The sequence below is a fragment of the Notamacropus eugenii genome, chromosome 6, assembly GCF_028372415.1.
Source record: "Notamacropus eugenii isolate mMacEug1 chromosome 6, mMacEug1.pri_v2, whole genome shotgun sequence".
Classification (NCBI taxonomy): domain Eukaryota; kingdom Metazoa; phylum Chordata; class Mammalia; order Diprotodontia; family Macropodidae; genus Notamacropus; species Notamacropus eugenii.
The window spans coordinates 60,053,191-60,071,061 of NC_092877.1; the positions used below are offsets into that span (position 1 = coordinate 60,053,191).

At 37.2% G+C, this 17,871-nt stretch overlaps 1 protein-coding gene across 1 annotated transcript in view; it reads left to right on the forward strand.

The window, feature by feature from the left end:
• C6H4orf50 (chromosome 6 C4orf50 homolog) overlaps positions 1-17,871 on the forward strand; it is a 156,770-nt gene that overhangs the window by 13,974 nt on the left and 124,925 nt on the right. The window contains exons 4-5 of the mRNA XM_072621421.1: positions 9,665-9,794; positions 11,975-12,102. Of these exons, the coding sequence (XP_072477522.1) occupies positions 9,665-9,794; positions 11,975-12,102 (258 nt within the window). The remainder of the gene's footprint in view (positions 1-9,664; positions 9,795-11,974; positions 12,103-17,871) is intronic.

Consider the following 17,871-nt stretch of genomic DNA (forward strand, 5'->3'; position numbering starts at 1 on the left):
AGATAATATTTATAAAGCACTAAAGATAGTTCCTGGCATATAGTAGGTGCTATATAAATATTAGCTGCTACCACTCCTCCTCCTCCTCCTCCTCCTCCTCCTCCTCCTCCTCCTCCTCCTCCTCCTCCTCCTCCTACTACTACTACTACCACTACCACCACTAGTACCACCACCATTACTACTACTACTACTACTAATACCACTACCACTATCTCCACCACCACCACTACTACTACTACTGCTGCTGCTGCTACTCCTACCATTACCACCACCACCATTACTACTACTACTACTACTACTACTACTACTACCACCACCATTACTAGTACTACTACCATTAATACCACTATCACTATCTCTACCACCACCACTACCACCACCATCACCACCACCACCACTACTACTACTACTACTGTTGCTGCTGCTGCTACTACCACTACTATTACTAACTACTACTACTATATGTATATGTATAGGGATTTTAGATTTGTCTTTTCTGTTTCTCTCTGAAGAGACAGCATTGTCTACTGGATAGAGAGCTAGCTTTGAAGTCAAGAGCTGAGTTCAAAGCCTACCTCTATCATAGACTGGCTTTGTGGCCCTGGGCAAATCACTTAACCACCTAAGACTAATGTTCTAGTCAGTTCTAAGATGGGAGTTCTTAATATTCAGGGGGTAAGTGAACTTGGATGGGAAAAAAATACCTTACTAAGTAGACAGAAACATTATTCTGACAAGGGATCTACCAAAGGGGTATATGACATAGAAAAGGTTAAGAACTCATGTATTAAGATTATAGGCTGCAGAAAATGTGCTAACTAGTATTGATAGAGGGAATATCCTCATCTGGGAGTTTCCTCTACCAGTAAAATCACAAGTCCATGCCCCATCCCTTTTACTTTCTGACACATGTTCTGTCTATTAGCAATTTTAATTGAGTTGTCTGTAAATAAATTCTTGCAAACCAATAACACAGACCCAGGAAGGTCAGTGACAAAAAGAAAAACACTCCATATGCAGAAAACTATTTATAGCTATATTTTCTTTGGAAACAAAGAACTGAAAACCAAGTAGATATCTGTCAGTTGGGGAATGGCTAAACAGATTGTGTTATGTTAATTTAATGGAATATTATTGTGCTATAAGAAATGATGAATATGATTAATTCAGAAGAACATGGAAAGATATAGACTGATGTAAAATGAAGTAAAGAGAAGAAAATAGTGACTATGAAGATGTAAAGGCAAAGAACAGTCACCATAAAATAATTGAAACAAAGTAAAATTTTAATAATCAAACTTAGCCCCAAAGAACATATAGAAAAAGACAAGTTCTCCCACACCTTTAAAGAAGTGAAATATCTACAGATTTGGGACACTAAATTAAAAGCCAGATGTTTGTGAAGATTTTTTTCTAATTTTTTTTCTTTTCATACTCTTTAAAAATGTGTTTAAGAGATGGCTCTGGGGGAGGGGCAGAGAGATAACCATAGATGATGTAATGATAATAATAATAGCTTTTATATAGTCACTTTTGTCAAGAGTTTTATAAATGTTATCTCATTTGATATTCTTAACAATCCCAGGATCTATTTTTATCCCCATTTCATAGATAAGAAAACTGAGGCAGACAGATTAAATGATTTGCCTAGGGTCATACAGTTAGCAAGTATTCATTGGTGAATTTGATGTTACGTCCTTCTGACTCTAGGTTTAGTGCTCTATCCCTTGCTTTGTAAAACCAAAATCTGTCAATAAAATTTATTTTTAAAAGAAAATAAATGATAGTAATAATAATAGATTGGCCAGCTAAAGACTGCTATGGCTTTTCCTATCTTTTGGAGATAGTTTAAATCAGTAACATAAAATTCAAATAGAAAATAGATCTTGTCACATATTAATTTAAAAAGCTACAAATTAATGTTATTTGTATTTTAGTAAAATATCATTATACTGTGTTGTATCTATTTGAATTTGTATTTTATTTTTATTTATTTTGATAAACATTTCTCATTTAAATTTTAATCGGATTCTGTTCTTACTTAGGAGTTTGTGAGCCCAAGTTTGATGCCTCTGGAAAAAAGAAGGTACCATATTGCCCCTGAGCTATATCAAATTTGGGATTTGTTCCTATCTGGAGCATCTTTATGTTTTTTTTTTTTTTGAATTCAGGTCCTTGACTTTATTTTTTTAATAGTTTTATTTATTTATTTTTAGATTTTGACATTTGTTTCCACAAAATTTTGAGTTCCAATTTTTCTCCCCATCTCTCCCCTCCCCCACCCCATAACACCTTGCATTCTGGTTACCTCTTCCCTCAATGTGTCCTCCCTTCTATCACACCCCACCATTCCCTTATCCCCATCTTCTCTCTTTTCTTGTAGGGCAAGATAAATTTCTATGCCCCATTACCTGTATTTCTTATTTCCCAGTTATGTGAAATAACAATTCTCAACATTTGTTTCTAATACTTTGAATTCCAACTTCTCTCCCTCCCTCCCTCCCCACAGACAAGCAATTCAATGCAGGCTATATATGTGTGTCATTTTACAAAAGACTTCCATAACAACTATGTTGTGTAAGACTAACTATATTGCCCTCCATCCTACCCTGTACCCCATTTTTTTCTGTTCTCTCATTTGACCTTATGTCTTTCCAAAAGTGTTTACTTCCAGTTACTCCCTTCTCCCATATACCCTCCTTTCTATCATTCCCCTCACCCCACTTGTCCCCTTCTCCCCTACTTTTCTGTAGTGTAAGATAGATTTTCATACCAAATTTAGTGAACATGCTATTCCCTCCTTAAGCCATATGTGAAGGGAGTAAGCTTCACTTTTCCTCTCTCACTTCTTCCCTTTTCTCCTCTATTGAAAAAGATTTTTCTTATCTCTTTTATGAGTGATAGTCAGCCCCATTCCATTTCTCCCTTTCTCCTCCCAATGTTTTCCTCTCTCACTCCTTAATTTAATTTAATTTAATTTTTGTTATGGGGATATCATTTCTTCTGATTCAACTCAACCTGTACTCTCTGTCTATATGTGTGTGTATGTGTGTGTGTGTGTGTGTGTGTGTGTGTGTGTGTGTGTAATCCCTCCACCTACCCAAATACTGAGAAAAGTTTCAAGAGTTAGAAATATTATCTTTCCATGTAGGAATATAAACAGTTCAGCTTTAGAAAGTCCTTTACAATTTCTCTTTCCAGTTTACCTTTTCATGCTTCTCTTGATTCTTGTGTTTGAAAGTCAAATTTTCTCTTCAGTTCTGGTCTTTTCCATCATGAATGCTTGAAAGTCCTCTATATCATTGAATTACCATTTTTTCCCTTGAAGTATTATACTCAGTTTTGGTGGGTAGGTGATTCTTGGTTTTAATCCCAGTTCCTTTGACTTCTGGAATATCCTATTGTAAGCCCCTTGATCCCTTAATGTAGAAGCTGCCAGATCCTGTGTTATCCTGATTGTATTTCCACAATATTTGAATTGTTTCTTTCTAGCTGCTTGCAATATTTTCTCCTTGACCTGGAAACTCTGAAATTTGTCCACAATATTCCTAGGAGTTTCTCTTTTCAGGTTTCTTTCAGGAGGTGATTGGTGGATTCTTTCAATAGTTATTTTGCCTTTGGTCCTAGGATATCAGGATAGTTTTCCTTGATAATTTCATGAAAGATGATGTCTAGGCTCTTTTCCTGGTCATGGCTTTCAGGTAGTCCTATATTTTTTAAAATTGTCCCTTCTGGACCTGTTTTCCAGGTCAGTTGTTCTTCCAGTGAGATGTTTCACATTATCTTCTATTTTTTCAATCTTTTGGTTTTGTTTTGTAACTTCTTGCTTCATTGTATAGTCATTAGCTTCCCTGAACTTCACTCTCATTTTTAATGAACTATTTTGTTCAGTGAGCTTTTGAACCTCCTTTTTCATTTGGCTAATTCTGTTTTTTAAAGCCTTCTTCTCCTCATTGGCTTTTTGGACCTCTTTTTCCAATTGTTAGCCTATTTTTAAATGTATTTTCCTCAATGTTTTTTTTGTTCTCCTTTAGCAAACTACTGACTCACTTTTCAAGCTCTTCTATGGCCTGAGCCCATTTCATATTCATTTTGGAGGTACTGGAAGCCTTGACTTCCTCTGACAGAATGCATTGTTCTTCTTCATCTGAAAGGATGGAAGAAGATACCTGTTCACCAAGAAAGTAACCTTCTATGGTCTTATTTTTTCCCCCTTTTTGGGCATTTTCCCAGCCAATTATTTGACTTCTGAATTCTTTGTCAAGAGGAGGGTCCTAGTGCTCCTACTTCCTCCAGGACCTTGCTCAGGGTTGAGATTCAGATCAGCTGCTCAATTCCCCCAGGGGCTTTGGGTGGGGGTGGGTCTGCCACTGAGGACTAAGGTTCAGATCCCCTGCTCAATTCCCCCAGAGACTTTAAGCTGAGCTGCTGGGACAATGCACCCAGGCTGCTTCTGTGGCCACTGTAGTGGCCCACTGCTGCTGCTGCCACTGCCTCTGCCACCACCTGGAGCCAGTTCTTGGGGGACCCCACTCCACTCTCTCCCAGTTGGGAAAGCCCTCCCACACTGACCTTTGAAGCTTTTTTGTTGCTTGTGGGTTGAGGGATCTGAGACCCTCCCTGCTGGAAATTCTGCCCTGGTGGCCTGTTCAGGTCCTGTTCCTCCTGGTGCCACCTGGTCAGGGCTTGGCTCTGCTCTGCTCAGTGTGCCATGGGATAGACCTTTCCTGTTGGCCTTCCAGGTTACCTTTGGCTGGAAATCTCTTTCACTCTTTTGTTCTGTGGCTTCTCCTGCTCTATAATTTGTTGAGAGTCATTTTTCACAGGTATTTTGTGGCCTTTGGGAGAAGCACTAGAGTATATGCATCTTTCTATTCTGCCATCTTTTTACCTGGAACATCTTAGCCCAACTCTTTTCCCATATTGTTATTCATTACTTTCTTCCCATGAATGTTCATATTTACCAGAAATTATGATATTCCATTTAACTCAATTCAACAAAAGCATGTTAAGTAGTAAATGCCAAAAAGTATATGATACACTGGGGATGCAAACTCCCCAGAAGCAAAATCAAGAAGTTCCTCTCTTCAAGGAGCTTATTGTATAGAGATGTTCTATTAGAAGAACACAAGCTACACATAAATATATTAATCCAAAGTACATATAATAGAGTCTTTTTAAGAGCAAGAGAGGTAGCAGAGTATGAGTGTTGTATTTGAAATCAGGAAGACCTGAGTTCCACTGCCACCTCTGAACTTTACTGGTTGCAAGATCATGGACAAATCATTTAACCTCTCTGAACCTCAGTTTCCTCATATGTAAAATGAGAATGTAAAATGTGTTTGTCAGAAGACTCAAATGAAATATTGCATATATAGCATTTCAAAAACTTGTAATACAGTTCTAAACTTTTTAATAACTTAGTGTGGTTCTAAGCTACTAAAAGGGGCAGCAAGGTGGTGTAGTAAATAGAGTTCTGGGCCTGGAGTCAGGAAGACTCACTTTCTTGAGTTCAAATGCAGCTTCAGATACCCACTAATTGTGTGACCCTGAGCAAATCATTTAACCCTGTTTGCCTCAATTTCACATTTGTAAAATGAGCTGGAGAAGGAAATGGCAAATCAACTCAATATTTTTGCCAAAAAAAATTCAAAAGTGAGCTCCAGAGTCAGACACAACTACAGTGTGAAAAAAACAACAACAAACTACTAAAATGCTTAAACCCTCACTAAGATCTTTTATAGTTTAAGGCATTTTATAAATATCAACGATTGTTACTAATAACAGCTGGGGAATCTGGGAAGATCTTGTAGGAAGTACCATCTGTGCTGTACTTGAAGGAATCTAGGGATTTCAAGAGGCAGATGACAAGAGTGAATACGTTTCAAATATGGCAGACCACCTATATAAATGTATGGATACTGTAGATGGAATGTCCTTCAAGATATACAACTTGCAGAAAATTTACTCAACCATAATGTTATTGGAATTTTCTTAGCATAATTGCCTGCTTATTTAAATTCTCAGATTTGTACTCTTACCAATAGGAGTTCTTTCTCCTCCCATGGAGATTACCACCCTTCTATATCCACTCATCCTGAATGATTTTCCTTGTGGTTTGGCAAAAATCTTTCACAGATGAAAAGCAGTGTGATGGAGAGGAAAGGGCACAGGATTGCTATTTGAGATCTAACTCCAGTCTTGGCTTTGTCACACTACTTGGCTGTGTGACTTAGCAAATCAATTTTCCTCTCTAGTTTCCAGTTTCTACGTTTACAAAACAAGGGTGATGAAAATATGCTCATCTGATGATTTCTAAGGTCCCTTCTAGCACTGATATTCAGTGACTAGGTGATCTCTAAGGTCCTTGCTGATTTTATGAGGCCTTTCCTGATTCCACAATTTATTAGTGCCCAACATTCCAGCATGATGAAAGGTCTTTTAAATATATAAATTTATATTATATATATATTTACTTTCTTATATACATACACTTTTTCTCCTCAGTGGAATATAAAGGCAGTAACTTGCTTTATTTTCTTTGTTAAAAAGGGACCCAATATAGTACCTGACATATAGTAACACAATGTTAATAATTCCTTGCTGAATTGAATTGAATTTATAATTATAAATTAATTTCAAATACATTGTTTCATTTGATCCTCAGCATCAACCCAGTGAAGGAAAGAATATTATTGTTATCCTTATTTAATAGATAAGTGAACTGAGGCTCAAAGAGATCATAGAATATTAGCATTGGATGGGGCTTCAAAAGCTATCTAGTTTAACTGATAATACCAAAAAAGAATTCCCTCAAAATATACACAAGATACCTAAGTGGAATGATAGAGGAAGATCCAAATCTTAGCTAAGACTCTGGCCTTGCCCTCCTGAAACTTTCTGCGCAGTACAGGTTCAAGATAAAAAACACAGATACAAAAATGATCAATAATTCATGATACATATATTAGAGATTTGTAAATCAAAATGCTTTGTGAGACCTAAGGGAGATCATCATTGACCTGGAGAATAATGTAATGATTCATGGATCTTTCCCCTTACTAATCTGTAAGCTTCATTATATCAGAGACAGTGTCTTACTTACAGTTTACCTCTTTCCCCAGCATGTCATTCAGTCAGTCAATCAACAAGTATTTTAAGAATGCATTTTATGTGCTAAGCACTGGAGAAACAAAGAAAATGAAATAAAAGTTAAAGGGGAAGACAGCATGAAAAGCAACTATGAAGAAATAAGATATTTGCAAGCCAAGCTATAGATAACCAATGGAGGGAAAGTGGTAGCATTAAGGAGGATTGGGGAAGACTTAATTCTGTAATTTTAGTTGAGACTTAAAGGAAGCCAGGGGATTTAGGAGGCAGAGATGAAGAGAGAAAGACTTCCAGGCATGGAGGACAACAAGTGAAAATGCCCAGTCAGGAAATACAATGTTTTAATGGAAAAATAGCAAGGAACCTTTGTCACTTGATCACACAATACTTGTGGGGGATGTAAAGTTTAAAATGATTGAAAAAGTAGGGAGGGACCAAATTATCAAGGACTTTAAAAAGCAAACAGAGGCAGCAATGTGGCACAGGGGATAGAGTGATAGACCTGGAGTCAAGAAGACCTGAATTCAAATTTGACCTCAGGTACTAGCTGTGTAATCCTAGGCAAGGTACGTAATTCTGTTTGCCTCAGTTTCCTCATCCATTAAATGGGAGTAATAATAGCACCTACCTCCCAGGGTTGTTGTGAGGATCAACTGAGATAATAATTGTAAAGTCCTTAGCACAATGCATGGCACATAATAAATGCTATATAAATATTATTATTATTATTATTATTATTATTGTAGTAGTAGTGGTGGTGGTGGTGGTGGTGGTGGTGGTGGTGGTGGTGGTGGTAGTAGTAATATTTCCATTACATTTGATTCTAGAGGTAATAGGGCACCACTGGAGTTGACTAAATGTGTTCAGCATAAACATACTATTCTCCACAGATATGAGCATAATAAGTATTCATTGAATGAATAAATGAATGGAAAACATACAAACAAAAAAAATAAAGAATAAATCAGGATGATGCATAAATACCAGAATACAGGAGGGGGAGGATCCAGAGAACAGATTTCAAAATAATGGGTTAAAATTTCAGGGAAACAGACTTAGATTCCACATGAAGAATGTGGTCCAAACAATGTGCACTATATAAAAGTAGAATTGGTCATCTCATAAAATAGTGAGTTTCCCAACCTTGGAGACAGTAGATAGGATGTTATAAAAGTTATAAAGAGGATGCCTATGTTAGGTGAAAGGTTAGATTAGATCACCTTTGAGGTTCCTTCCAACTCTGAGATTCTGTGATTCAGTGATTCTAAGACAAGAAGAATTATAAAGGAGAGTGAGGACAGTATGGTCTGGAAGAATTAAGAAAAGTTTGTTGGAAGTTCTGGTACTTGATGTGGGGCTTAAGGGATGAAGAAGATTGGGATTGGCAGAATAAAAAAGAACTTTCCTGGTTAAATAAATAATGAGTTAAAAATCAAAGCCATAAATAAAAACAATCATATGAATCTGGACATATTATGTCATTGGTATAAAGGAATCCCAGGTGAGGAAACACCCTCTGCTAGTGAGGATTTGCACTTTTTCTCTAGCTTACCGACTTTGAAAATTGCCTATATCATTGGATGGTTGTGACTTTCTCAGAGTTACCCAGCAAGTATGTATCATTTGTAGGATTTAAACCCACATATTCCTGGATCTCAGGTTGATTTTCTTTCCCCTACAACAGAAAATGGCCACATTTCTTCTCTGAATCATAAAACTCATGTGTTGCATAGATGAAGAGCAAGTAGACTGGCCCCACTGGTCAGTGAATGGTAGATAAAATGAGGAGTATGTTAAAATCAGGCTTGATGTGATATGGAAAAGATAGTCACTCTCAATAAGTAGCACATTATTATGTATCTTTTATTTTTATTTATAAGAGAAAAAGATACTAGACACAGAGCCAAAAGATATACAGACAGAGCATTTATTAAGTACTTACTCTGTGCCAGATGCTATGGTTGGTGCTGGGGATACAAACAGGTAAAAAACAAGACCATCACTTCCCTAAAGTACCTAACATTCTAGCAAAGGGAGGCAAAACATAAAAGGGGATTGAAAGGGGTGGTAGTAGTGGCACAGCAGGTACCTGCATGGGCAAGGTCCAGAAAGAAACCAAGAAATTGTGGGCTGAGACATATGTTAAGCATAACTGACATAGGTTCTTCTCAAATGGAAGTTCAGGGATGAACTCACCAATCAGAGGAGGAGATGGTAGAGATGAAGTCATCGACAGAATGAAGATGGTCACTGAGGCAAGGTTTCAGACAAATCAAGCCCTGCCTGCAAGATTTAATGCTATGCATGTGACCTTGGGCAAGTCCCTTAACCTTTCTGAGCCTGTTTTATTACCTGCAAAAATTAAGATAGTAACATTTGTCCCCTCTGCCTTACAGGGTTGTTGTGGGGTTTGATGTACGTGCTGTAAAGTGCTTTAGAAATATGACATATGAAGATTATAACTATACACAAGACTAATTTGTAATAAATACAACTAAAACTCCAACACAACAATGATTATTATTTTCTCCTGTCTCCTGTTTTCTTCCTTAAGAGCAAGCCCTCATTTGTCCAGGATGAATTACTACCCCTCAAGTGGGAGGCGGCTCTTGATCCCAGTAGAAACAAAGCCTGTCAGACATCATTTGTCATTGAAAATGCCAAGGGATCTTGTGCTGTTGCAGGTATGGATGTTTCATGTCCTCTTTCAGGAAGACTAATGTTCACGAATCAAGTGTATGGCATTGATTATGAAGGAAGTGATAAGTAGCTTATAGCCATCCTACCAATTGATTATGTGAGTAAATTGTTAGAGGATAACAGCAATTTAATTATTATTGAAGCCAATAATAATTACTTTGGGGGAATGTTAATTCCCCATGTACCTTGCAACCCATGCTTGCATGAAAAATTTTTGTATCCAGAATTTATCAACAATGTGACCTGTGTCCAGAATTTATAAACAATGGAAAGCTGAAAGGGGCTTTAGTCCTGCTTCATGACTCTTCTGGAGTCAGAATTGTTGTAAAAAAATTATTCAGTGAGCCCAGTAGCTCCAGGTAGCAGCTTGAATAGCTTGCTGCACTACATACTTTAAATTTCAACTTTCTCTTGGTTTGTGAGCTCATTGAGTGTAGGGACTGCTGAATGTTTCTTAAAAAACCATGTTAATTGAATTTAAAACCTCAGGCTTAGCAAAATATGTCTCCATGATGCTTTTCTTGCCTTCTTTCACAAATGTCCTTCAAGCATCTGACCCAATTTTGGCTGTTTACTCTCATACTGACAATGGTATACATGAGCACAGTCCTATACATGCTCAATTGAAACATCAGTGAGAGGGCAAGGGAGCTCTCCATGGTTCTAGTAAGAGTTTGAGGTGCTTGAATATTGGTGACTCTGGTTACCTCAAACCATTCTTTGCTGCTTTGCCATTCTCATGGATTCCTTGTGGATGCAATCATTCTGTTAGTTTTTGTTACAATTTACTAAGCTATCATTTCAAGATCCTTATTTGTCTTTTCCAATATATTCTGACATAAAATATTTATGAAAACAATAATGCCTGAACATTAACCTAAAGTTAGCAATATTTTATCTAAATGCTATTAAGGCCCATCATTGGATCTTAGTTGGCTATCGATCACTTTCATCTTCACTCCCATGTAGTCTTTTTACATTAAAATAATAATATTAGAGTTGGAAGGGACCCTAGAACATAGAATATTTTAATTCAGAAATTATAATAGTAATAGCAAAAAAATAATAATAACTAACATTTGTGTAGTACTTTGTTTTCAAATTATTTCATTTTAATTATTTCATTTGAGCCTCTTAGCATATCTGTGAAATAAGTGCTATTATTCCCATTTCCCAGATAAGAAAACTGAGGTTCAAAAGAGCTAATTGCTTTGTCAAGCGCTATACAACAAGTAATCAGGAATCTGCGGTAGATCTGAACTCAGACCTTCCTGACTCCAGGAACTATGTTCCATCCATTACATTACACTAGATGTTTTAAAATGGAAGATTTTTACACCAGACCCCGAACAGTCTTTCCATAAAGAATATTAGAACAGAAATAATATGAGGACATAAAAAATAAGAGCTATAGATAAATTTTGAACGTAAAAAGAGAATGCTAGAGGATCTTAAAATAATAAAACTGGAAAGGACCTTGGAGATCATTTAGTCTAAACTGCTCATTTTGAAGATGAGGAAAGCATAGCTCAGAGAGGCAAATTCTCCAGAACACACCACTTATTTGTTGCAGCACTGGAACTAGGATTCAGGTCTCTTGCCTTCTAGGTTTATATTTATTCACTCTATTATGACTCTAGAGAACTGTATCCTTTATACTATCACATCTATGTCTCATTCTGGCCTCACAATAATTCTGTGGGACAAGTAGGTCAAGTGCTATCATTTCCGTTTTATAGATAAAGAAGCTGAAACTCAGAGAAGCTAAACAACTGAGCTGAGACCACATATTTATTTAAAAGTAGAAGCAATAGGGTAATTGTTGGGGATGGTGGGTATTGGAAGAGCTGGATTAAAACCCTGAGTCTCCTAATTCCACTCTACTACCCCTGCTTGGATTAAAAAAGTTCTTAATTCTGCTATTGAAGTAAGAGGGCCTTTTGTTTTATTCCCTTTTCATATACTGCCTGGAAGATCAAGATGCCAGAGATCCTTTATAGTCAGTATAGGAAAATGGGTAACAATTATTAAATGGGAGGGGGTGTCATTCCTCTAACATGATACTACAGACAATGGGTATGTATTGGTAAATGTTAGTCGTTCATGATGCCTGCAGTATACCTCTTAATACATCTCTATTCATTGCAAAACCATATCTTTCTAGGGCTCCCAGCTGAGCAAAAATGTAATTGGGACTCATTTGGAGGCATGAAAGGATCACTGTCCTTGCCACCCACCCTGGATAACTTGGATGAACTCTTTGATGAAATCAGGTTATCTGACAGTGAACAGGTGAGACAAAATTTCTTTGTCTAGCATAACTGCCCAGTCAGAGAATAATTTCTGGAAGAGACTTCTGAGGACATCTGGTCCAACTCAAATATGGTCCAGAGTCCATTTTGTGACATCCCCAACAAAGATCACACTACCTTTAAGCAAAGAGCTGTAGTGAGGGAGAACCTATACCCTCTTTCTATTCCTTGTTAGCCCTCTGTGTCTTTTTCCAACTTGTATTGGTTAGAGTTGCCTATGTAGCCACAATGGTGCCCTTAAGAAATATTCTCCACCATTTCCCCCAAAAGCAATTTTACTTTGTGTTTTCAGATTTTTCTTATTGAAAGTTTTCCATTCTTGTTTGTCTGACTTCCCCTACAGACCATGAGAAGTTTTCCACTCCCCTATCTCATCTTCAAGTCCTCATCTAGATAGTAGTAGAATAGAGAAATAGATAGTTCTACTGCACTTGCTAGGTGTACTTCATCCCTGGACAAGAATTCCTGTTTTAAAATGCTAATTTGCCTTTTCTGTCTTCTCAGTTGTTCCCTTCCTCCAAACCCTCCTTCTTCTTTGGACATCTCAATTTTCACTGTTGATGGCAGTGATAAACATTCTACATGTGCCCCTAAGAGTGTTTGGACTAGGCTTCTGGAAAGGCCATTTGTGGCTTCAGGCATCACTGGGGGTTGGCCATGGTCCTCAGGGTGGACAAGTTTCTAAAGGCTCTCTCACTATCACTTTTCAACCACATACTATGAGAAGGTAGAAGAGATTTCTGTTGTTTATGTCAGCCAGGCAAACAGTTACCTCTGTGCTTCTGTGTAGGGACTCATCTCTTGTTCCATGAACTGACTGTATTAGGGAGGTCATGTGGCATAGTGGAAAGAAGTCAGAGAATCCAAGATCCAAGTTCAGCTCTCATACCTTAGATGTTTACAACCTTGAGTTTGTGCAGTTAAGGTCATTCAGCCTTCCTGAACCTCATTTTCCTTATCTGCAAAATGAGGGGTTTGACTATGTATCCTCTGAGGTGCCTGCCAACTTGAAATCTATGAACTTGCAACATGTATGGCATGGAGATTTATATACATTGGTTTAACAAGCATTTATTAAGTACTTGCTGTATGCAAGGTAATGTAGGTGCTGAGAATAAAAAGAAAAAGATGAAATATTCTTTCAACTCAAGGAGCATACATTCCATCAGTGATTTATAACTTATAACTTTCTCTTCTCCTCCCTTGCTCCTGCTACTACCATTGTTTAGGCTCCTGGAAGCTTTTGCCTGAACTATTAGAATAATCTCTTATTTAGTCTCACTGTCTCCAGTCTCTCCCCTCTCCAGTCCAGTCTCCGCATAGTTGTCAGATTTATATTTCTAATACTCTGGTCTCATCTGACCAGGTCACTATCCTGTTTAGGAACTTTAGTGGCCTGCCTTAACTCTAGGATAAATTAAAAATTCCTTAATTTGGCTTTAAAGCCCTTTACAATTTGTCTTCAGCCTAACCTTTCCAGATAATACAAAGCACTCCCTCATACTATCTCTGTGGTCTAGTCAAACCAAAGTTTGCTGGTCCTCATGAACAACATTCCACCTCCCACCTCCATGACTTTGCATAGGCTGTTCTCCAGATCTCTGGTGTATCTTTTATCTCTACCTTATGGAATTTCCAGCTTCCTTCAAAGCTCACATTCATTTCAACTTCTGTGTTCCATAATAAGTCTTTCCTGATCCCCTCCAACCAATTTTGTGTCACCCCCTCCCAGAAATTATATATACTATAAACACATACACAAAATATTGACTTTTTGGTGTTTCATTGCCCCTGCAATTTTCACACAGGAAAATTCAATCTCTTTAAATATAGAAAATCCTAAGAACTATGCCTAGTATATATTAGGCCCTTAGTGAGTGCTAGTTGAATGAAGATCAATAAATATATAATACATGCAAAGCATTACAAAGTAATTTCAAGAAGGGCATTTTTCCTTGGCATACATGAAGCTGCTACCTGTCTCCTGAGATGGTATTCTCTTCTCTGAAAAAAAATACTTTATTCTTTCTTAGACACCATTGTTTAATGGTCTTCCTTCCTTCTGTGTCACACTGTTCCACTCAGATGTCGTCATGTAAGTTAGGACTTCCCTGTGTCACCTCTCAGCCTTTCCCCCTTGCCATTTCTTTCTAGATGCATATACTCTATTCTTCCAGGAGAAACTTGAATTTTAGTGATAAATCAGAGAGTAGAACTATATTTATAGCCCTTCTACCTTTTCTGAGGTAGATTTCAACTGAAATTTTGTGCATACAGAGGTTCCACTTGGTATTATTGGCAGAAATGCAAACCTAATGCCATCTGTTTCATTTACTTCTTGTTCTTCACGTCTTTTGACATCAGATCATGAGTCCTTTACTTTTTTGTAGTTACAACTACAACTTACCGTTATATAGTACTTCAAAGTTTAAGAAGTGCTTCAAATTTGTTATTTCATTGGAACTTCCCAAAATGCCATTGGGTAGTTACCATTGGCATCATTAACTACACCTCAGAGCTAAGGAAACCGAGGATGAGAGAGCTTCAGTGACTTGCTTGTGAATACACAGCTATTTTGTCAAATGCAGCATTTGAACGTAAATTTCCTGACTCCAAATTTAGAACTCCATTCACCAACCCTCTTGGGTAAGTCTTATGTCTAAGCACTGATGAAAATTGTCTTTGTCATTCTTGTTTACTTCAAGAAGGGAGCCTCATTTTGTTCATTCTATCCCTGTCTGATCAGTTGCCTTTAGTTGATATCTAGAACATTCCTTCCATGTCCTTATAAAATCAGAGAGATAGAATATAATCCCCAAGCAGAAATCCAGTTACAAAATAGAACTAATTATACTCTTTGCTTTTCCTTGCTTCTCCACTCCAAATAGTTTCCTTTTCTTCCTTTGTTATTTGACTTTTTGGTGGTGGTTTCCCTTTCACTAAAAGTAGTTAGAGACTGGGTGATCATGTGTCAACCATGGTGTAGTGGGGCTTCTTGGTTAGGTATGATTTGGGCTAGATGGCTGACCTCTCAGATCATTTCCAGTTCTAAAATTCTGTAAGTTTGTAATTCACAGGGCAATGATGAGTTTCAAATGAGTTAAGTGACAGAAAAATATATTGTAGACTCTAAGGTATAGTTTGCTATTATATTAAAACTAATTTTGAATAAAAGAATAGTCAAATATTTATTAAGCACTTATTATGTCAGGCATTGTGCTAAATCCTGGGGATACAAATACAAGCAAATAGAAATACAGTCCCTGCCCTCAAGGAGCTCAGATTCTAACAGGGCAAGACAGCAAATTAAATAAAGCTGAAGAAAGGAGAAGGATAGAGGAGGAGGTACCTGGCAGGGGCACGGTGGTTAAGGCTGGTAAATGAAGGTTGACTGATCTGGGCCCTTCCTCAAAATGGAGGTTCTGAGAAGAACTCACCAATGGGAAAGGAGAGAAGGGAGAGAAAGAAAGCAGCTGAGTCTGTTTTCATAAGATCAAAAGTACAGATTGAAGGATATGAATGGCTAACTATTTTTATTTCTGCAAAACCTATTACATATGAAGCACAATTTGGGGTACTGTGGAGGTTATAAGAAACATTTGGCAGGATCCTTGTCCTTAAGGAATTTATAGTCTATCTCTAAAGAGAAAAATCTAAGACACACATGTCACTTTGAAAACAAACTATCTAGTACTACAAAGTTTGCAGAAGACATTACATATGTTATTCATTTGAACTTCACAACTGGGAGGCATATATTATTATTAACCTCCATTTTACAAATGAGAAAAATGAGGCAGAGAGGAATTATGACTTGCCCACAGTCATACAGGTAATATGTGTCTGAGGCAGGTTTCAAAATCAGGTCTTCCCAAGTCCAAGTTCAACATCCCCTCCATGGCTCCACCTACCTACCTAATTTTCCCTAATCTGGTGCTTATTACACTGTCCTAAATTATCTTTCTAATACATCAGCAACTCGATCCAAATAAGCATTAGCTCTCTGACCACAATCAATCACGCTTGCAGCATAGTTTTTAGATGTGTTTTGAGATAACTAGTTATTTGTATTATATTAGTAACCAATTTTATATATGGAACCCAAGGACTCTCTCCTTTTGCTTCCTCATTCAAAGCCCAGTGTCTCAAAGATATTTCTGACCTTGCCCCAAAATTCACCCCATCTAGACCATCTTAACTGGATGGAGTTCTTACTGTAACCCTACCATAGTTCAACTCAGGTAGGACTGGGTGGAGAAGAGATTCTTCTGTATAGCTTGCTGGAGGCAGAATAATCTGGGAGAAGGTGACATGATCAAAGTCATGTCCCCCAGCCCCTCGTTAGAAAAGCATATCTCTAACTATAATATTCATTCTCTTATTGATTGTTAACCAATCAGAGATGATTTTCACCCTCAGGGACACCCGCTTTTCCAAAAATATTTAAACATTTAGAGACTTCTTTACAGGGTCTTTGGTTATAAGAGAGATCATTGACATCAATTTATTGACTATTTGATAGCATAATTAATAAATTGATTATTAATTACCCAGAAGCTTTGCCTCTCAGACTTTTTAATCATTTCAGAGATAACATCTTGGTGCCTCTTAAATACATCGGGGACATAACTAATTGCTGTAAACATGTGCTTTCCATCCACAGTTGTTTTCCTTTCACCAATATTGTCCCACTAATGTAAAGAACCTTTCTAGCCTTATTGCAAATTATTCATTGTCTTGACTCTCTGCTCTAAGCAACATGGATGGTTTCTTATGTGTGGAATGTGGCCCTTGACCTTTTTTGCCTATTGAATGCCATTGAATTGTTACCCATCCTTAAAGTCCAAATCAAAGGTCATCTCCTCAAGGAAGTCTTTCCTGATTCTCTAAGCCTTTAAGGACCATTTCAATAAGATCTCTCAAGTACTTCATATTTTGCTTCTCTAGGGTACTTGTCATGCATCACCCATGTACTCTAGCTGTCTTATGTCCTCCATTAGCCCTGCCTGATTGTGACCTCCATGAAATCAGGGACCCCAGCTCTTATAAACTTTGTGTTTCCTCCTATTGCCTTAGCATAGTACACTGAATATAATAGATGCTTACTAACAATTTGCTTAATTAAATTGAATATATATCTTCAATTTTTTTTTTAGAAAAGTATCACTGGCTAATGCTTCCCACACAATACAGAAATATGTTCCTACAAGACATTATGATTCAAATAACATGGTATGTTTCTGTAATGTGTGGGGTTTTTTTATTGAAACAATCTGTGCTATGCTAAAAAATTGTCAGTGTTTATTTCAGGAATAAGAGACTTAAAAGTCACAAAGAGAATGACATTTTTTTAAAATTAGATTTTGGATGTTATATCTAATGAGAAGGACTGGACCTGTGATTTCAGTGATCCAGAAAGCTCTTCGATGAGGAACAGTCCTCAGTCAATTTGAGTTCATGCTTTTAATCTCTGCCATCTTTAGTTTTAGCGAGTTGCCTAGAGCACTGAAACATGAAGTGATTTGCATGTCTGTGTTTTATGTCAGAGGCTTAGAACCCAGCACTCTGCCCACTCTGCTATACCATCTTTCATCGAATGAGAACACATACCCAGTCAGTGAGGTCAAATGAATGAGGCTTTGCTAGCTTTTTTTTAATTTTTTTTTTTTATTTTTAACACAGTTTACAACAGATACAGCAATTCCAACTTTTGGTCATGTGATACTTCTTTTTAAAGCATTTACAGTAT